This window comes from Scomber japonicus, chromosome 2, assembly GCF_027409825.1.
Source record: "Scomber japonicus isolate fScoJap1 chromosome 2, fScoJap1.pri, whole genome shotgun sequence".
In the NCBI taxonomy this organism is placed as follows: Eukaryota; Metazoa; Chordata; class Actinopteri; order Scombriformes; family Scombridae; genus Scomber; species Scomber japonicus.
In genome coordinates, this window is record NC_070579.1 from 13,922,670 (window position 1) to 13,944,805 (window position 22,136).

At 40.4% G+C, this 22,136-nt stretch overlaps 1 protein-coding gene across 1 annotated transcript in view; it reads right to left on the reverse strand.

The window, feature by feature from the left end:
- Positions 1-2,191: 2,191 nt before the first annotated feature.
- The window catches only part of sorbs2a (sorbin and SH3 domain containing 2a), a 50,966-nt gene continuing 31,021 nt past the window's right edge, over positions 2,192-22,136 (reverse strand). The window contains exons 12-27 of the mRNA XM_053329375.1: positions 21,435-21,485; positions 21,097-21,313; positions 20,828-20,942; positions 17,918-17,989; positions 16,429-16,485; positions 15,555-15,604; positions 14,324-14,502; positions 12,122-13,966; positions 10,914-10,993; positions 10,556-10,653; positions 10,041-10,155; positions 9,783-9,911; positions 9,250-9,444; positions 5,120-5,157; positions 4,829-4,935; positions 2,192-4,018 (exon numbers count right to left, since the gene is read on the reverse strand). Of these exons, the coding sequence (XP_053185350.1) occupies positions 3,957-4,018; positions 4,829-4,935; positions 5,120-5,157; positions 9,250-9,444; positions 9,783-9,911; positions 10,041-10,155; positions 10,556-10,653; positions 10,914-10,993; positions 12,122-13,966; positions 14,324-14,502; positions 15,555-15,604; positions 16,429-16,485; positions 17,918-17,989; positions 20,828-20,942; positions 21,097-21,313; positions 21,435-21,485 (3,410 nt within the window). The 3' untranslated portion in view covers positions 2,192-3,956. The remainder of the gene's footprint in view (positions 4,019-4,828; positions 4,936-5,119; positions 5,158-9,249; positions 9,445-9,782; positions 9,912-10,040; positions 10,156-10,555; positions 10,654-10,913; positions 10,994-12,121; positions 13,967-14,323; positions 14,503-15,554; positions 15,605-16,428; positions 16,486-17,917; positions 17,990-20,827; positions 20,943-21,096; positions 21,314-21,434; positions 21,486-22,136) is intronic.

Below are 22,136 nucleotides of genomic sequence, written 5' to 3' on the forward strand. Positions count from 1 at the left end.
CGCATATCTATCACACAGGTGTCCACTTGTGTATGTTTAACCACTTAAATCAGTAAGTAAGGCCTGTACATTAAAGGTTTAACACACCAAAGACCATTAATGGAACTTTTTATAGTGGCTGATAGCTGTCAAAACATATTTCTGTAGCACTTCATTTTACAGGTCCTTTAATACTGATTAATGCAAATTTTCTGAATGATTTGTAGGGTTACATTTTAAAGACATTTTAAAAAGAGGGTGGTGCAATTTGATACAAATGATAAGAAATGGGTTACTTGACAAGTGCTGGTTTATTATATTTGGATTAATAAAATTTTAATTTGCAGCTTTTTTAAATACATTAGACTCTTGACAGTTTTTCAACTGACAGAAAGTATTTGGTTTTCAGTGTCTACATTCATGTGTCAAACTACATATCTTGTGTTGCAAGAAGGAGCCAACTTGTAATGACTCATGTTAAACTGAATAACCCCTTTCAAAGAAATGTCCAAACAATTGCAAGTTACACAGCAACTACTTTTAGGAAGTTATAGAAATGTAAAACTACACACTGAAAACTACGTAATTTCTGTCAGTTAAAGAATTATCTAGAGTGTAATTTGTTACCAGGTTTTTCAAATTAAAAGCTTTGTGTACACCCAAATATAAGGAATCAGCACCAAGTAAACAAACTTAGGCTATTTTCTGTTATTCCTCAGACATGGAAATACGTTTCTTATACTCCAATATTTATGATTTTTGGTTTTCATTTAAAATTTAATAGTATAAGTATTAAAGTATAGCCAAGATAGATTAATGTTCAAGACTGTTGCACCTGTGACTGATGAGTGTGGACAGCTGTGGTCAGAGGCGTGCTGTGTTGCACCTGTGAAACGACACCTAACAGTGATGTCACCGCAGCAAAGTGTGACATTAAAACCACCGGAGGTCAGCATAAACAGGAATTTGAAGCTGCTGTTAAGAAGCTGATTGATGAGACTTTCCATAAAGATGTCGTCAACGCTTTAAATGAACTTCCTAAAAGAATCAAGGCAATGAAAACACATCTTCTCAATCAGCTTCATACTGAACACGCTGTTTCCCATCAAAGTTGGAGTTATTTAACATGTGGCATTTCTGTTTTTCTTTTTTCCCCTCAATTTACTGGTTTGAAGTACGGAGGGCTAAGGTGGAAAAAAGTTATTTTACATACATCTGTGTAACATTCAATATTTATTATAAATCAGAATCTAACCATGATCAAATGTTATGATTGACAGGTCGCATGAAGCAGATTAACATACTTTTCTTTTGATTTTTTTACTTTAATAATTACTTATGTTGTGATAAGTATTTGTTTTAAATTGAATGTATTAAATAGAAATACCTTAAGTTTTGAAACCCGCATTCTTTACATTAGCATGCATTTTTCTCCTTTATTCGCTCATTACTACTCACCACCTGTCATAACAACTGTGCTGCTGTGTGTAGTAGAGGGACATGTATATTAACCTCTGTGCTGCCACAGACCAAAACATCCTGTGGAATACCTTTAAACTTTATAAATAATATTTTTTACTCAAGAAATTGTCTTTTTTTTTTTGTTTAGCTGAAAGGAAAACATAAATAAATAATAAAATTCATCTAACAGCTGGATTTTATTAGCAATACAGCCCCATAAAATCATCCAACAAATGCTAAGATATTGTAGAAATACTCCAAGTGTGTGCATTGAATTTGATAATAACATGAATAACATATAAGATTTACACTTTTGTTACATGTATAAACATATCAGGAGTCAAATTCACGTCTTCGTTCCAAATCGGTTCCTATCGTAGTATCAAAGGCTGACTAGAGGCTCGCTGTACGTTTCAACACTATGGAGTTATGTTCTGTGCACACTTTCCTGATGTTTTCTAGACTACATATATGCATAAATTAATTTTTTGCATCACAGAAGAGGTTTACATATACATGGCTATTAAACTAGTGAGTTGGCTATAAGGCAGCAATCACCAACTCTACTCAGTCTACCTAACAGTAACTTTTGTTTAAATACGTCACTGACTCTTAAACAACTGAATCACAAAGAACTGGAGGAAAAAAGGCCTACATGCCCCGGCTACGATAACAGCTTTTCAAAAAAAGTGAAAAGTAGCACCACTGATGAAGAAAAACATGAAGGAAGAAAGAAAGAGAAGAAACCAAATGTGATGGTGGGTGAGAAAAAGCTGACTTTATAAAGCAAGTGGATGTTGGCCATTTTACAGCTCTCATACAAAAGGCTTACAAAAACCCCACAGACACATACACACACACACACACACACACACACACACACGCACACACAGTGTTCTCACACCAGCTGAAATAGTGAATGACAGGAGGTGACGTGAGGGACAATGAATGATAAAACAAAATATATCTTAAGGTGCTTTAACAATAGCTTTGTTGTCAGTGTCCATTCTATGTGAAACATGTAAAATGAGAAAAAAAATAAATCATACTCACTGAGCAAGACAAGCTAAGATGGAAATTACCAATAAGTAAAATATTATATAAACACATGAAACAGTGACACACTACCCTCTCACTCTGACAGCAGGGTTACAACATGCCACTGCAATCTAATGGAAAAACTGCAGTTACATGACCGGAGTCTCTGAGAAAGATACCATTTCATCCTGCGTCTGACATAAATAAATTCAACATAAAACATGGCAATCCATTATAGCCCATCGACAGTGTGTTATTTGTTATGGTACTTAATGTAATAATAAAATAACAATCCTTTAAATGTGGGTTTGCTGCTGTTGAAAGATGTTCACTTCCTCAATACAGTACAACGCATAATATTGTCCCATCCTTTCTACGATAGTCTTTTAACACAGTTTGACCAGCGTTCTCCCTCTAATAAATATAATACCTAAAAGGCTGTTAACCTTTTTTTTTCGCATACACTTCCCCCACATGACCAAGATCCCCCGAAAGCCCCGCCGTCAGAGTAACCTCTTGTGTGTAAGTAAAAATCCAAAGTGAAATTTTGACATAAAACAAACACTAATTTGTGTTAAAGAGTCGTTAAAGTGCATCAATCCTAGCGTGAAGATGACAGAACATTGAAACCAACAAGTTGAAAATAGTTTTTTTTGTATTTTCTAATGTAAAACTTTAAATCTAATGTATTAATTTTAGACAGCAGGAAGAAACATGTCAATGATCTTTTTTTTTTTCTCCACTTCTCATTTGCAATATTAGCAGTAATTCATGATAGTGTTTTAGGATAAAATATATCCACACGCTTTTATCAACCAATCAATACCTTGGGTAACACATAACATTGACACATGCATGTCTTTCCACATGTAACTGTGGGAAGTAATAACCTTTTACCTGACATGGCTGCACAACAGACCTACTGACAGAATACTGTTTATACAACACTCTCCGCACTGAATGTCTTTGGGGATATTTGTGATTAAACACTGAAATGAATTGTAACAAGTGATTTTTTTTAAATATGAAGCTGAAATTTTAAAAAAAAGGGTGATTGTGGTGATTTTACTGCCCTTAAATGGTTGAAACGGAAAGAAAAGCACGACAGCGGTTCACAACGGTTTACTATCATTGAGCGTTTGCAAAGTTCCTTCAATATCCCTCCATCAGTGTCAAAAGTTAAAGGTCACTGACTGGAGCACAAAGTTTGAGTTCTCCATGATAGAAAAATAAGGATAAAAAGATAAGATTAAAAAAACAACATTATTTTATAGAAGTCTTCCGTCAAAGATGGCTAGTTAGAGCTAAACGTTCTGTCTGTGTGAAGCCGACCAGCCACACATGCGCGCAAATACATAAATGTGCGACGGGTTCTTGGGGCGGCCACTCTCGGGATGATGGTGGCCTGCAGGTGCTGTGCTGACGGGCGATGAATGTGTCACAGAAAGAGGCGGGGCCAAAGGGGTCTGGAATCATCATTATAGCTGCTTCACGTAGTTTCCTGGGAACGTTCCAAACAACTTGCTCCTTCGAGAGGTCCCTGCGGAAACAAAGAGCGACAGAGAGAGATTGTCAGTGCTTGATAGTATTCTTGACTTACTAAAACAATTATAGCTGACTGCAGTCTGGTGATCAGCCAAACATGGAGATTAAAGTCAACATTAGAATATTTTTAGACAGCAAAGATTTCCATACAAGGAGGTAAAGGTCAATATGAAAAAAACATTCTCAGGGTTATCAGAGTTTAACCGTGAAGAATAAAGTTGACTTCTACAGAGGACAGCTGTGTTAGAAACAGTTAGACCATACTGCCATCTAGTGGCCGTGGTCTATTAATATATATATATATATATATATATATATATATATATATATATATATATACTTTCAAATACATCTATAGCGAAATACCAGCCAGGCCACATACCATATACTGTTATACACTACATAATACAGTGTTCATTGACCTGTATGTTTGTTTAAAAAAAATAATCTATCTATTTTCATACACACTTATATAATAGTTATATTATGTGCACTTAACTAAATGCACTTTGTTGCATTCCACAACTGACTACATGTTTAATTCTGTTTTTCTTGCTTCGGCTGTATTTATTCATTCATGTACATTTGCTCTCAGCACTGTGTGTATGTATATTGGCAGTTTAAAGATTTTTTTTTTATATGTCAGCAATTCTCAGTTATAATAAGTCTGTCTGTCACCTTGTGGCTTTTAGGAGATGTGGCATCTATCATGTCTATGACTATATGTAGTCCATTTTTTCCAAACAATCACTGACAGACACGTCATTTTTATTTTAAAATAAGTTGATATATTCCTTCTTCTTACCAACAAACCAGCCATCATCACACTTCTCCATCACATCCACAATGTCTCCCTCCCTCAGCTCCAGCTCGTCCTCGTTGCGAGGCTGGTAGTTGTACAGGGCCTGGTACCTGTGTTGGAAAAATGTATGATCTGCTTAAGTAATAAAACTGGTTTAACAACTATTCATTTTTTCAGTTACTGCTTACATACTTACAAATTGATTGAATTAAGTGAAGAGAGTAGGTTTTTTTTATTAGATAACAGCTGTTCAATGGAAACATCATGATTGTAATGATAACAAATATTACTTACGGGTCTCCTCCACCGTGGAGTGCATCCTGGACTAATCGCTGAGAAAGAAAGAAACAGAAACAGACAACAAATCAGACTGTTGGATTTGTGGAGCTTTTGATTTCAGTTTATTGCGGATGAAAGGATAAAGATATAATAGTAAGGGATGATTTTATATCCAGAGGTGAGAACAACTCCTTTGAAAATAAACGTTATTGAAAGACAAACCAACCAACCGGCCCTAAAATCAATAAGTTTAGCAGAAATAACACAATTTCCTCCGTTCCCTATGGACAAAATGACACTATTACGTTTAACAGCACACTTCTTCATGCATCTTATATTGTAGATATGTGGTGAGCCATTATGTATGAGATGTTTTGTGGAAGATTTCGATTCTTTCCTGCACAGAGACATGAGAACAGTACGAGCATGGTTGAATGAAGACATGCCCCCCTACCCTTCGACCTCTAATGGGTGACAGATAGGACCTCCGGGACAAGATGGGGCTACGAGGAGGTTTACCACCAACAACTGGATCCTGCTTAACAAGCAGAAAAAACCAGAAGCGACACACCTACATGTATGATCGTCAACAGTAACCAATTCAACTGCCTTCACTATGAACACACAAGCGCACACAGTAGGCTAATGACATGCTGCAGAGCAACATCTATCAACATGCTGATAAAAAATCCTCCTAAACGCACCACAGTAAAACCAGCACGAGCAACTCAAGTAAATTAAGTTTTCTGTCCATAAATCAGCACCATAGCACCTCGGAGTTAGTGTACACAATATGTTAGTGCACAAATCACGCAGTAGTCTCAGGCACAGCTGCGTTTTACAATTATTTCCATATTTGTTAATTTGTCAACACATGTCAAATAATCGTTTATTCATTTAGCTCACTAACAGTCCAGAACTGAAGGAAAACAGCACATTCTCACACTGGAGACACTTGAAACAATGACTTTAACAATGAACTGATTATTTAAATTTTTTCAGATTCATTTTCTATGGATTGATTAATCAGTTAACCAACTAATCATTTAAACTCCACAAAAGTCAACGCCATTAAAGTTAGGGAAGTGTATTGTTAAAATGAGTTCCTAGCATTGCAAACGTCAAATCAGCACCATCATCTCCACATTCCAGGTTTACCTTCACCTTGGGAGACCTACGTCCCGGATGGGGTACAGTGGGGGGAGAGCGTGGAGTGGTGAGGGGAGGAGATGAGGGGAGCTGGGAAGAGAGGGTGGGAAAAGGGATAGGCGAGCCTGATGAAGGGGGGGGTGGGACTGGATGAGAAAGGGGTGAGGGCTGAGATGAGGGGAGTGGAGGTGGTGAGACAGGTGGGGAGGGAGAGACTGGAGGTGGAGGTGGAGGTGGTGGTGATGTTGCGAGTTGAGGAAGGGATGGGGGGCGAGGGGATACAGGAGGAGAGGGAGCGATGGTGTCCTGCTCTTGTGAGCGAGAGACAGAAGAAGCAGGAGAAGAAGAAGAAGGAGGAGGGGGAGGTAAGGCGGTCAGAGGTGGTGTAATGCAGGGTGAGGGGAGGCTGGGGTGAGGAAGCCATGTCAGAGTGGAAGGACAGACATCAGCCTATGGAGGCAACGACACACATCAATGCTGACACTGAATCATTGATACTACATACTAAAGAACTTCAGAATAAAGACAGAAATTTTAATTAGATTCTGGTAGAAAATACTGTATTTTAAGGAACCCTGGAAGGGATGACAAATATTTTAGATTGAGATTTTTAAAAAAGACCTACTTTTGGGTTCTCTCTTAAATTGAGGAAATGTCTGCGTTGCCAAGAGCAATATTCTAATTGTATCACGCTAGCAAGAGTTTGGATCCTTTAAAATAAAAATGTCATCACCACAAAAATGTTACCAGAAAACTGTGTAATAAAAGAACCACAGACAGTCGTACTGTATAATGGTGATATTTCATATTCCTCCTGACCTGTTCTGTACTTTATCTTCACACTGGCTGCGTCCCTATTCACTATGTAGAGCACTAAAAATACTGTCCAATTTCTGAGTATGAAATTGACTCCAAATATTCCCATAATAGGCCTTTTACTTTGCATTTCAAATTGTCATAGTAAGACAAGCACATCTTTAACTAATAACATAAACAACACTGTACTAGTGAGCCAGCATGGACCACACCAGGACTCTGAAACTGAGACAGCTACCTGGAATTGAGCCATCATTATAAAGATACATGTGAATGATGAAGATGATTGGTAAGTGCTCACTGTAAACTACTGACTGTCTACTTTATAGGAAGGAGTGATTTGGAACAGAGTCACTGTCATTTAATGTCTGTCAGTCCATAAATATCTAGTTGTGATAATGTTAATTAAAGTATTTTTATGTAATTTAAATGAATGAGTTGTAAATTTACTTTTATCCACAGTCCCTTCTCCCTAGTCCTTCTCTAAAGAGGTTCAATCTGCATGAAGTCACACTGGCTGCTGTGGAGGAACAGATAAACTCTACCATGGACCAAGTACCATGGATATTGACAGAGGCCTTGATTGTTCAGCTCTTTAATTATATTATGTACTGTTTCCTTGCAAATGCATATGCTTACTGTATATCCATATACATTAGTATATATAAGTTACTTTTGTGTAAATAAAGGCTAAAGTAAGTCCTTTTCTCTCAACATCAAAAATATTTACCTCCATGTCCGTTCCAGGGCCCCATAACAATAAGAGACTCAATAGATTAAGCTCACACCATGCTCTACCTGTGGACCGAGTCTGTCATTAAAAACATCCTCCTCTTTGTCCTCTCTAGCTTCATCCTCTTCCACAATGAATAACTCAGTATATTCCTTTCCTTCCACCAACAGTGGTTTTTCAGACTCGACTAGTTGCTCATTCAGAGTTTTCGACTGCCCTTCCCATGTAATGGACAGTGGTTCCATCGCCACAGGCTTGTGAAACTGCACCTCTAACCGAACGCTGCCTGTCGATTCGCTGGCTGGCTGGATAGCAAGAGGTTTCACTGTAGGCTGATGGGATTCTTCTGCTTTTAACTTAAACCTGTCCTGAAATGTGTCCATCAGCATAGCTGGTGGAGAATGTACGGGAGACGAAACATCATCGTCTGTAGAGCTGGAACCATCCAGAATCATGGACAACAGCTCATCATAAGGGTCTTTTACATGCAGCTCAATTTCAGGGGTTTTGCTGCTTCTGGGTACTTGCACAATGGACTTGTGCTGCTGAGGAACGTGTGTGGGTGACTCTATTGGCTCTGGTGCTGTGCAGAACAAAACCTCTGGCTTAGTAATGGGTAACGTTTGGGCTGTTTCAGGGATGTTTAGCCCTCTGCCGCTGTTGTAACGGAACGAAGAGTCAGGCAGTGGAGAGGTTAATGAGAAATGAGGATGGGGAGGAGGAGGAGGTTGGGAGGAAGGCAGAGCAACTGGGGCTTGACCTAAATTGAGTCTTTCTTCTTTAAAAGGAAGGATTCTGGAAAAAGTCTGGGGCAGCAGAGTGAAGACTCTTTGTGATGGCGCAGGTGAGGGTGGTTTAGACTCCTGAGCCTTTAGGAAAGGTGTGAAGTCAGATGGAAGAGGGGGTGGTGTGGGAGGTATAGGGGTGGCCGTGAGTGAGGGAGCTGGGGTCGGTTCCATTGTGAGAGAGAGCCACTCACTGGTGACAGCGTGCAGGTCAACCTTTCTCAACAAGGGGTGAGGGGAGGGGAGGTCACGGGGGGTGGAGGATGGAGGTAGATGGTAGAAAGGCTCCATGAAGATAAAGTGAAAAAGAAGGAACAGAATGTGACTTATAACGGAGAGGTACAGTGTGTGTGTACAGTATGTCATTTAAGGGCTGAACAGAGCTTCATGCATTATAAAAGCTGTATTTAATTTAAATGTTTTACGACTGAAACATAACAATTTTTACTAGACTGGAGACAGTTTTTGCAATCTTAGTTTTTGAGGACATACATTTGTAAAGTTGGTTGACAGCATTACAACCTTATTTTTAAACTTAAATACATCAGATTAGCCCAAAATATATTTAAAAAATTGATTTGACACCATTTCATACTGATTTATTATGCTGTAGTGGTTTCTTGTACTCTACATTATAAACAGTGTTGTAGTGATTCCCCTACCTTGATGGGTGTGGAGCTTGGTGTCCTGTTTCCTGGGTAACCATGTGGGTCTATATGGTGGGCGGAGCTCTTGGACGGGGAACGCTTAACGATGTCAACGTATGAAACGGGAAAAATGCCCTGTTTGGTTGTGTCTGGGATTTTCCCCTCATACCAGTTCTGGTCTACCTGCCTGATCACAATGACTCTCTCACCCTACACACACACACACACACACACACACACAGACACACACACACACACACACACACACACACACACACACACACACAGCGTTTTAAAAGTGATGTAAAAACCACTCCTCTACTACCTCTCACACTTAAACCAAACATATTCACTCTTTAGGTAAAACTGAATGATGGCTTATCTCTTTAACTTCTTCAAATCCTCCTGTTGATTAACTCAAAACTGAATGGTTTAATGAAAATATTCTTAGCTTCCAAACAGATACATTTTTTTTGCCACAACAATCAGGAGCAGCATAAACCTTCCAGCATGCAACTATTTACACACACAAACATTAAATAATTTACCTTTCTGAGAGACAACTCCACATTAGTATCAGCATTGAAGTTGTAGCGAGCCACTGCCTCTCCAATCTCTCTGACGTGTGCTGGCGGAGGTGGCCGGATCGGTTGCTGCTTCTCTGAGGACGGCATCTTCTGTGTGTGTGCATGCATTAGTGCAAATGAGTGAGGAGAGAGAAATGAGTCAAATGAACGATTAAGTTGAAGACAGACAGTGATGCATATTTAGTACAATCAAGGAGCTTATATCAGCTGCACATTTACCTCTACATACGATATAGGAAATATTCCCACCCGTCCACGGTGCTCTCCTTCATACCAGTTGTTGTCTATCTGCCTGATGATGTTCACTGCATCGCCTTTCTTAAATGTCAGCTCCCTGCAACACAATCATGTTATAAAACTGCCTTTACTGTGCACCACCTCCATAGAGGAGCGAGGAAGACATGAACTGGACAAGACGCCGCCACGTCAATCAGCAGAGGTCATTTCACATAAACAGCATCAGCTACTGAGTCTTAGACACCGAGGTACAATAAAGGAAGATCCAGCACAGCAGACATCAGCTTTTCTCATGCGTACATTTAAAGACGGCAAAAAAATAAAGCAGTTAAAGCCATACAAGTGTGGGGGTAACATGTGATGATGAAGTTCTCTGAAAGCAATGTTCAATAATCTGAAATAATAATATTAATGCAGCGAGTCAAGATGTCTGGATGCTCAGTTAGACATTCATGCTTTACCTCCTTGTGCGTGCACTGTGCATTTACTGTACTCACTTAGCTGTCTGTGCCTTAAAATCATAAATGGCTCTCGCGGGCTGGTTCTGATGGAGGAGAGAGAACAGAATAAGTTGTGTCATCTGTTTATGGGAGACCTAAGAGATGAGAGTGAGAGAAAGAAAGCCGGCAACTATTACCAGGCATAACATAAAATACTGTGCTGTAGTATTGTGAAACTATAAGACAAACTGTGCCTGTTGGGATTCGTTATGAAATATTTTTTATAGTAACCAATCATCATATTTTATTGAGGTGTTCTGCAGGTATTAACTTAAAATGTGGATGTTATTTAGGAATTATGTGAAAGAAAAAAAAGACACACTCAATATTTCTCCAGCTTCTGCTAATATTCTACCTCTCTGTCTGGAGTAGGTCTTCTACTCTGGGGTGTGCGGCGTCCATCCATTGTGGAATAACTCCTGGAGACATCCTGGTCTGTGATTGGCAGAGACAAATGACAACGGTCACCGTAATAACTATGGTTATGCCACAATCAATACAAACATGCTTGGGGAAAGTACTGTAACGGTACACTGATGATGCCATTCCAACAGGTAAATGAAGGAGCTTGGGGTCAAAACATAATCGTGTTTTATTTCCATTTCATAGGAAAAACAAGGTGATTGTGATTTCCATAATATGACACAATGAGACACATGCAAATCCTACAAGTAGCTGGAAAACAAAATGAAACAAGGGGAAAACAGCCCAAAAACATGATATTCTCATTTACAAACATACAAGCAAATGATCTGAGGGAAAGAAAAGGGAATTAATTAAATACAACCAAACAATAATCAAATTATGAACAAATAGAGGAGCATTCGCATTTATGTACACCAACCAAAGTAAAGTACTGTAAATTCTCATATATTTCTTTACCTCAATTGCAGAGAAAATCAGGCCTTTGTTTGACATGATCTCCTGGTTTCAAGTATATTTTATTACATTTTGCTAGGAAGCCTCCCTGTTTTCTGAACTGCTCCCGTTTTTATTTGCTATTTCATTCAGTACAACAAAGTAGTCATTCCACTCTGTCGCTCTGGATCTCTCTTTCCGACACATTTTCCTTCCTCACTATTCAATTCCTATTGTTGTTACAGTACTTTTCAATAGTTTTGTTCATCCTTCAACATTTCCTGCACGTTTTTTGCAATGTTAAGCCTTCCAGTGGCACAAAGGTTATAATCTTATATTTACTGGCAGAGCTTTCATCATGACATTAGTTTTACACTGAAACGAAAAAGGTTAATTATAAAGACATAAGGCAAGATTATACTTGAGAATTTACAGTAAACGGGCCTCAATGAATGCCATTTACATATTTAAAAAAAACACAGTGGTGGGTGGGTTGGATGACCGATGAGGTGAATAGGACGATGACTGCAGGCAATACTGAAAGAGACATGGGAGCAAAGGAATGTGCATGCATATTTGGATTATGTGTGTATGCATGTACTGTATGTGTGTATGTTTGTGCAGAAAAAAAAATATGTGTATGACTAGTTACATGACAAAGTGCCCATGTGTATATTTGAGGTGTTATTTGTGTATTATCTCCACCTGAATAACAGAGACCATTTCCATTGCCCTGCTCCTCTCCATAATCATTATTGTTTGAGGTGTCCGAATGGCGTTCGTAACAGGCACTGATTGGTGACTGTAGCCGTGGTGACTGTAACCGTGGTGTTGATGGATCCCCTCTATATGAGGCATACCCAGTGGGGCTCCCATCTGGGTACAATGATGCAGAGGAGGAGGGACCTCCGTGCCAACCCCCCCTCCTCCCCCGTAACGAGGAGCTTCGTTCAGGCACGTTTGGCAGCAGTTCGGCCAGTATTCTCCTCAGGATGCTTTCATCAGGTGCCCTAGTGCCTCTGTGGCCTCTCTCTGCTTGGATGTGCTCATATATGTCTCTCAAGGCTGCATCTAATGCTTCATAAATGGCCTGTTTGGACTTGGGTCTACTACCCCGACCTTCGCCACAACTAGTTCTTCTAGAGGTAGGTGGTGAGCCCTTTTTCCTGCGGAAAGGCACTGGGCTGACCAGGAAGGCCAGCTTGGACATTGCTTGCTGGGACTGTGAGCTCTGGATTTGGGAATGGCTGCTGCGGCTCTGCTGTGAAGGTCTCTGGTGTTCCTGGCGTGCTCTTTCTCGCTCATGGCGAAGCATTGTTGTGAAACGGGTGTAAGAGGCTGGACAGCGGCCTTTGCAGGTGCTGATGAGGTGGCGGTGTTGGTAGCCCTGGCTCTGGCCTAGACTTTGGTGGACAGGGTGGTGGTGATGATGATGGTGATGATGATGACGGAGGTGGTGGTGCTGGTGGTGGAGGGTGGAAGAGCCGTACAAGCTCTCAGAGGACGTTAGTGAGCAATGGTCAAAGTCACTCTCGCTGCAAAATGAGGAGCCCTCCACCTGGATGAAGTCACTGAGGTCTGACGCAACAGCGTCTTGTTCACTGTCAGAGTAGTCTGGGTTGGCTCGTGGGCCTTGAGGAACAGGAGGAGCAGGAAAGGGCCGCCCACGGCCAGGCTCTGGCCCAACTCGGGGCTGGCCCTCAGGTGGGCTACGAGGTCGATGCAAGTGATCCATAGTGTGAGGTACTGATGCACTGTTGCCGTTGTTGTCTTCCTCTAGTAAAGATTCTATGGAAAAACGCCGTTTTGGGAAACTGGGTGTGCCACCACCACCACTGCTAGCTCGAGATGAGGAGCCACCTGGCGTGGTAGTGCCTGACGGCAACTCACTGTCACCCAAGTTGGGCATCGATTTGGACTTCTGAATAAGTTGCTCATATTCAGAAATGCGATTTGGCACCATATCGCGTGGCACATCAACACCCCAAGAGGGTGTCCAAGGAGAGAGCCGATGCCGATGCATGTGAGGCTGTCGCTCTAGCTCCAGGATGCGGGCACGAACAGAACGGATGACTTCAGATGGAATAAGCTGAGCTCGGTCAATGTGGTGCATCTTACGATACAGCTGGAGAAAGCCCGGAGAATCATGTGCCCGTCGCCGGTGGAGACGAGGCAATGAGCGAGAGGAGGTGGATCCAGTTGTACCTGAGGGATTACCATCACACACCAGTGACCCCGCACTTTCTGAGCGCATGGCATTGCGCCCACTTGAGCCAGGACGTCCATCATTGAGTAAATCATCACAGCTGCGTGACTTTAGTTTGCCAGTTGGGGGCAGTGCCTCCTCTGCACTGCTCCATGTGTCAGTATCCTGGTTTGTAGTCTGCCAACTGTTCTTACAACAGATAGTCTGCTGGGAGGAGGAGCTTCCGTCCTGGCTGGCATCCTCATGGCAATGAACAGGGTCAGCAGGGATAGGGGGCAGATAGGGGCCTTGATAAGAACCTGGGGAGGTCAAACTGTTTGAATACATGTTGCATGCGTCCCCACCTTTCAGATGTCCAATAGAAAGCAGCGTGGTGAAAGAGAAGGAGGAAAGCATGTTAAGCAGTAATACCCAGCAAAAAGGTGGAAGAGCTGGGGAGAAGGAAAAGAATTGGGGGAGAAAAAAAGAGGGAAAACCAAGTTTTGTCGTCAGACTTTCACCAAAACCAATCAGAGGGTTACGACCAGACAGACATTACGATAACAGAAATACAACAAATCCTCTTTGATCCTCAGGTCATGTGGCAAGTACAGTACATGTATGTATGACAGTGTGGGGCAGAGGAGGAGAAAGAGAGAAACTAAACAAAAAAAAAAAAAAAAAAACAAGTGAAAAGAAGATGCTTGTGCGTGTGTGTATACCTTTGGCTCTGGAGGGTGAGGATGGTGAGGAACGAATGACAGGTTTCTTTATGGTGCTGCTAGGTCTATAGGCATCCACTGGTTTAGGGGAAGTCACAGTTCTGCCCTGATGAGATTGGGCATTAGCTTGGGAATTTGAAGGCTCAGACTTCCTTCTCTTCCTGTAGTCGCTGGCAACACTGCAACACAGGGACAAACAAAGGACAACACACTGGTGAATGCAGATGGCAGTAGGTATGTTGTATTTACTTTTACCTTGTGTGTTATGCATACAATTACCAGTACCAGTACAAGTACCAATTAGACCACTTAAAAACACTGTGCAAAGCAAATCCTAGTAAAAAAAATTGTGATAGTCAATTGAATAGTGTTGCAGACGTCTTTTATCACCACTGTGCAATATATGAAAATGAAAAAAGGTTTTAAAGTGTTTTCTAACCCCAAAAAGTAAATTCAAAACAAATAAACCATGTGTACATCTAAATCAAAATTCTACTTCAAGATAATTTACGTGTTAAATTTAAATCAGATGATTTTAAGGTTGCATTTTCGCAAGGTGAAGGTATTTTAGTATATACAAGCCGATTCTGCTGCTATTAACTTTTAATTTCCTAAAAATATGACAATAAACAGTTGCAATATATCAATCCTTTGTAAAAGTGAAGACTATATTATGAAATTGTGTACCTTCTCTACAATCATCAGATATTCATATATATCTATCATTCAGCTTTCAACATTGTATGCTACCTTAAATCACTTTTGTACTTTCTATTCAGAGCAAACACACTCAGTGGCTCTTAAATGAATTATATGGCCTATTCATCACATTTAATTTCTGCTCTTTCTGTTCACCGAGGAAAATGCGACTGAATAAGCAGGGCATTGGTGAAAGGGAGTAGGACAAGAGAAGGAAGAAGGGGGGGTTGAGGGAAGGGTAGTAAGTGAAGGGCAGAATCAATAGGTTTGCTGGGTTAATTTATTCTGGCTCAGTTAGTAAGAGGGAGATGCAAAGTGTCCTGCCTTCAGAGACAAGAGCAAATAAAGACCAACATTAATCCTTTGCAAATTATCATAAATACTACACACGGAGGCTATCTGCGCCAGAGACAGGACAAGAAAGGGCAGAGTTCTGGACACTGTGCTGAATCACAGCAAGGACCACTGCTGCTGAGAGGATGGGGGAGGGGAAAAGTGGGATGCAGATGAAAATAAAAGAAACAGTGGTTACCTTGCAGGTCTCTCTGGAGCCTTGTCAGCAGGAGGGATGTGCAGAGATGTCTGAAATAGGGCAGACAAAAGAGAAAAGTGAGCTCCGCAAGAACAAAGAGTTGAGGCAGAGCAGCTCACAATGCACAGCCTGCATGCTGTTGTTGCTGTGCCACACTCAAAACGCTCCCCCAATGTAAGGTGCGATGAATGCCGGTTCCACATGGCACACCTGACCAAGAAGAGGCCTACCGGTTTATGTGACGAGGATAAATTTCTGCTCTTTCTTGGGCTGCTCTGGAGGATGATGGCAAAGGTGAAATAGCAAAGGATGTTATGAGCTTAGGGGGCAAATTTTGCCCTGCAAAACATGGGATGGATCAGCTGGAATGGGTCTTACTGATAAAGAATGGTTATTATACCTTGTTAACAGTTGCGGCTTCTCCGAGGAAATACTATTATAATCACCAATGCAATCACACACCATGTCCAAGACATAAATATGACTTCTAGTAAATTATTTTTTGAGCTCAAAAAAAAAAAAAAATCTATTCATGTTATTCATTTATTTACTTTCTTACTTACATTTAATTTCAATGAGAGAGAAGTAATCAGAAAATGATTTTATATACAGCACAACCTGCTGATTTTCATACAATCACAAGAAACAGGATGAATTACATTTCAAGTTATTCTTTCAACACACTCCAAGCAGCATCACACTCATTTTGAATGGATGGCATGTTAACATGAGATCACATTGTACTGCTAAAATAATTAGCATTATTTTCACTGAAAGCAATCACATCTTACAGTTTTCTTATTAACTTAACAATTTACTAGATTCCTATCATTGTGAGATTAACAACACTAAAACACTCATGAATGTGAGTTACCTCAATGCGCTGGCGAGCCGAGATGTCTGGATTATAATCCAGCCGTTTTTTAGGAGGCTTGAGCCCCAAGCAGCAGCAGTGAGCGGGAGGAGGAGAGGAGAGGAGGAAGAGGAATAGGAGGAAGGTGAAGATGAGGTGAAGGAGGAGAAGCAGTGGTGACATCATGGGGAGAAACCAAAAAAAACAAGAAACATGTGGAGAGAGTGACACCCGTTAGAGAATCTGAGAAACCAGATATGGACTAGTTCACAAACGTTGCACATGTGCTTTGCATGTACACTGCATACTATACATGTGCACAAACTCTATAAACACCAACACGCTTGACAAACATACACACCTGCACATAATACTCACTCATTCATATGCAGATTCTAATATGATCTATTGATATATTCCTATGTTGTTCTTAAAACAACATTCATACCACAGTAAGTGTAAGCCAAAACTGAGCAAAAACTGTTCTACTACACACTGCACACACACACACATACACACACACCGAAATGTGCCCATGTACCACACACACATGCAGAGTGTGAGAGCAAGCTGTGAGCGGAAAGCCAAGTGTAGCACAAGCTGCAGTGTTGTGTTTATTTGAGAGTGCAACGACCTGCACCCTCAAATCTTGTGATTTAGTGATTGTTTACTAGTGCAGATAAACTATTGTTCATTCAGTCGGTCAAAACGTATTGTGACATGTCACCTCAATAAACACTCAAACACTAAACATATTGTGAGATTCTGTCCTGGCTGGACCAGTCAGTGCATGAAGGTAAAACCATCTACTCTCTACAGGCTTATTCAGTGACGTGAAACATTCAGAATATTGCAGGTAGAAATGTCAACACACAGCCGAATATGACTCTGGGAAGACACAAAGTCATTCTGGTTCCACATGTGACATTTCCACCTGAACATTTCGAATAAGCCCAGTAAGTTGACACCTGATGTCATGCTCTAGCATGGACACAGGCATGTCCTGATGACACTTTGTAAATCAGTGAGGTTGGGGTAATTTGATCCCAGATATGTGGCTAGAGACAACCCCTGCCTTGAGCCATTTGCACGCTGTTACCACCACCATCCAGCAGAGGGCACTAAAGCCATTTAGCTTGTAGATAGGAAAGTCTGATTGCAAAGTCAGCTCATCTAAAGCCTTTGAACCCATTTTCCTGCTTATTTCTGGGCAAGAATTGATGCAATAATTAATCAACTGAAATAAAATGTCCAGCTTTTGTGTATGAACATTTCAGTGCCTGCTAGCCACCAGACCAAAAAACCCAGCAACGCAAAGACATAACACAGCCTGTCACAAGGGTCGGGGGAGAGGGGTCACAGCACCCAACAAGTACCACATGCCCAAACAACTGACCCCACCCCATCTTTTGGTAGATACATTATTTCAAAAAAACCAAGAGTGGGGTGGAGAAAGTGGGAGTATGCCTACGGCAGGGAAGGTTGAGGGAGTAGCTAGGCCCTGACTTACCGGCCGCCCAAACTCCAGCTCGGAAAAGAACTTATACCAAGGCTCGTTCTCTAAATCTATGTCATCATAGGTCTGGGAAAGCATGACAGTGACAGAGAGAGTAGGTAGAAGAAAAGACAGAGGAAAGGAAGTGTGGAAAGAAGTCACACACAAAGAGAGACATGGACCTCATGGTTAGGAATGGGCAAAGTTGGCACAGGGAGATGGGCACAGGATGAACCAGGATGAGGAGATTTGGACTGGCTCATGGGGACAAAAGGAGTGATGCAAAACCCATTTACTATGGACAAATATATTGAGAATATTTTGTTTCCCTACTGTCACTGGTTTTAAAAGTAATTACAAAACTTTAGGATATCCAAACAATTTTCTAAGCAGTGCACAACAGTGTCATTAACATTCAGTAAAATTGTTAAAACTAAATAATCTAATTACATTTTTTATTATGCATATCGTATAATTATGCAACTAGGTCCTTTCTAAAATTATATTAATATTATATTAATTCATTTCATATTTATAAAAACGAGTGGAACTAAGAACACCACACAGAATCACATTATCGTTGCCTTATTCAGGTGACAGCTAATGAAAATCAGCATGTTTCTATAAAACAGCACAACACCCAACTTCATAATTCACACCTTTGTGCAGGCTTTGAGGGTTTAATTACTGAATACTGTATGTGAGAATTGCAGAGGAAGGCAAAATTCCTACCACAGGAGCTCATTATGTTTAAGAGGATGATGAAGGGGCATATACTGGAAACATGTTTGGAAAAGACATGAGGGGTTGTTAACATGGGGTAAATTTCACCTCTACAATAGCTAGAGTAGGATGTCACAGTCAAGTCAGCCAACTGACCCCTGTGCCACATAATGCTGTACTGTAATTTAAGCTCATGCTCAGTCATTATAACTGGAATATTTTTCTTAATTGTAGTTGAGCTGCTGTGTGGTTTTATTAATTACTTAGATAACAGAAACGCCATCAGAAGAGGAGGACAGTAAACCACTAAACTGAAAATGACCTTTCCTATTTCACTCTATCAAATCCTATTTATGTCTTTTTATATCACATGTTTCTTTTAAATCTGATCTTGATATCTTTATATGCCTTATATAATCCATCTAGCCATCACACAAATCTGCCATATTCTCCCTTTCAGACTACACAGAGAGTTGACAGCTGTTATATAATGATGCATTATCTTTTGTTAAATATTAATGGCTGAGAAATACTGTATATCCGGTAACACTTTGCTTGCTGCATCGCCTGCATGGGATGTAAATTAAGGAGAAATTGCTTTAAGCAAGCAGAAGGTCATCTGTGTTGATGTCATATGATGGATTATAAATAGCTCTTCCTTTGTATCATACAGAGAATCATTTTCATATCCAATAAACCTGCAATAAACTGTCAGCTAGGGTGGAAGTATTTACATACATCAAAAATACTGACATAAGGCAAAACACTGGTTACTGCTGTGTAGGAAGTTAATCATCTACCGTGTTGTTTGGTTAAACTCCAACAAACTTATCTATTTGAGTGTGCTAGAGCCACAACCTGTACGTTCCCTAATAATCAGAAAGAATTTATTGTAATTTTCACTGTAGAGATGATGCAGTGCTGTATCACGTTGCTATTTCTAACCTCATTCCTACATGGAAATGGAGTTTTCACATCAAATGAAACACTGCCAGGGGATGTTTTGAATGTGGTGTCGTATCACAGCTCTCTTGCTAAAAAGAGAATTCTGCTTTGAGACAAATGAGTCACCCTATAAAAAAAAAAAGTTAGGCCTAGAGCACAGACTGCCAATCACACAAGTACTGTACAATAAATACACACACACACAAACACACACACACACACACACTAGAAGGAGCATGAAGAAGAGCGCACTAGAAAGACATTTTTTGTTTGCTATGGTTTGTAAATGCCCAAATTCCAAGTCCAAAAGGGTGTTTATTGTTCCATTAAGACTTCTTTAAGGGCAAAGACTTAAATATACAAAATAATGACATGAAATGGGTACATGAAGTTTCTCAGACAGAAGATTAGCCAGCGTGGGTTCAGTTCTGTTCTCCACAGCCTTTTCCCTTTATTGCCTTTATCTATCAGGGACTGACTCATACATTATTGCCCTAGGAGAGCTCTCTGCAGTCATCACATTAAACATTGTGAAAAGCCTTTTCTTCCTACTCTTTCCCCACATTGCAGACTCCTCATCTATAACATATATCCATTCTCCTGTCCATTTACACAGTAATTATCTCTGCTGTCTGCTCTGTCATTCACCCCACACAGTGAACAGTCAGTGCAACCACTAGAGGATACAACACTGGAAAGGTTTTGCTTTTCAACACCCACACTGTCTCTGAGAGAAAATCCATCTTTGCCAATGCCCATAATATGAAAGTATATTAACCACACAATAACATCAACAAAAACTAGCAAGTAAGAAATATAAATATGTTTACTTCATTCAACCATCCAGGTATTTGTTGTAACCTCACACTCAGTGGTGTAATTTAAATTCATATGACTTTATGTGTAGTCATTTATGTCTCTAGAGCTTTCTTTTCAGAGCAGTATACTTATGGAACAATAACAAGCACAACTAAAAGGAATATAAATCACTTTACTCTCACAGTAATTGAGATATTTATCCAAGCTGCTGGTGTGAATCCAGCTAGAAAAGCAAGCAACTCACTTTCTAATTGTATAAACAGTGCATTTTTACAGCCTGAGTTGATTCCAGATAGACTCCTACAGCTCTGACAGGTCAGGTGTAATCGCACATGAGGGAATGCAGTAATGTGATGACAGCTATCAACCTTTCAGTAGATTTGAACAGGAAAATGTCAAACTTCATTATAGTTGTGAAAGAAAATAATAAATACGCACTGGTCTTTCGTGTTCCAATATTGAGGACTTCCCAGGCTCGTATTCAAAAATACTCTTGGGCTCGGCACGGTACTTTCGTGTGTCCACTTTCCTGTCAGGAGGACCCCATTCATTCCTGCCGCAATTAAATCAAAAACAACTCTTAAAAATCAGCTTGAGACTAGTTAATAACAACATTTTATATTAATATAAATCAAATTGCCTGTACTGATTGAGTGCCAGTATTTTAATACTCAAGAGGTGTACTGAATGAAGGCCAAGTTCCTTACATATCTGGTGCGTCTTTATCACGGTCGCTGTCTCTGGCCCTCAGCTGGAGGAGGGAGGGCATGGGTGGCGGTGGTGGAGGTACAGGGGATGGCGAAGGCTCCCGAGGACCCAGATGCCCTCCGTTGTCCGAGGGGCTCTTAGCAAGTGGTCTGTAGGTATGTGTCCGTGGTGCTGGGTGTGCCATGGTGGTGGTGGTGGATGATGGGCTGTAGTCTTCTGTTAAGGACGGAGGAAAGGGGATATCGGAGGGAAAGGTAATAAGGCAGAGCATGCCAGAAAGGAGGAGACAAGTAGGTTGGAAGACACAACTTTTTGTTACTTGTAAAGCATCTCTCACCATTGTTAATGACAGCGTATGTTGCATTGTATGTGTCAGAATAGTCATCATCTGCAGAGGAAAGGAAAAAAAGACTGATTGGGATGCATGCACACACACACACACATACAGTACAGTATATATTGTTATTCCATGCTGGGCATGTTTTTTATTGCTAATATTGATTTTGCTTTTTTAAATCCTTTTTTCTCCCATGTGGCTGAATTAGTCTACTAATGTCAAAAAGCCCTTGAAGCCACACTTCACTTATAATACTTATAATATATGTTTTATCAAACACTTACACCCTGTTGACTTCAAAGATAGCTTTATACAGCACCTTTGGTCAGCTTGAATGTAGTGTGTTATAAAGTCATTTCCGCTAATGACCATTTTTCACATCTGAGATGTATCAAAACCACTCATGGAGCATAATCCTCTTCTCTCCTCTGTCCTTACACAAGCTCAGCATGTTCCAAACAATTGTTTTTCTAGGGATGGTAATGTCGGGTCTGTTGGTCAGTCCACCACTGTGTTCCAGACTGAAATATCTCTGTAACTATTGGATGGGTTGCCATCAAATTTTGTACAGGCTTCTACCGTGACCAGAGGATGATTTTTGGTTTTAGTTATACATGTCAGCAATACTTGGATTGTAAAGGAATGTGGGGCAGATATTCATGGATCCCAGATGGGGAATATAACTAACCTTGGTGATCTGCT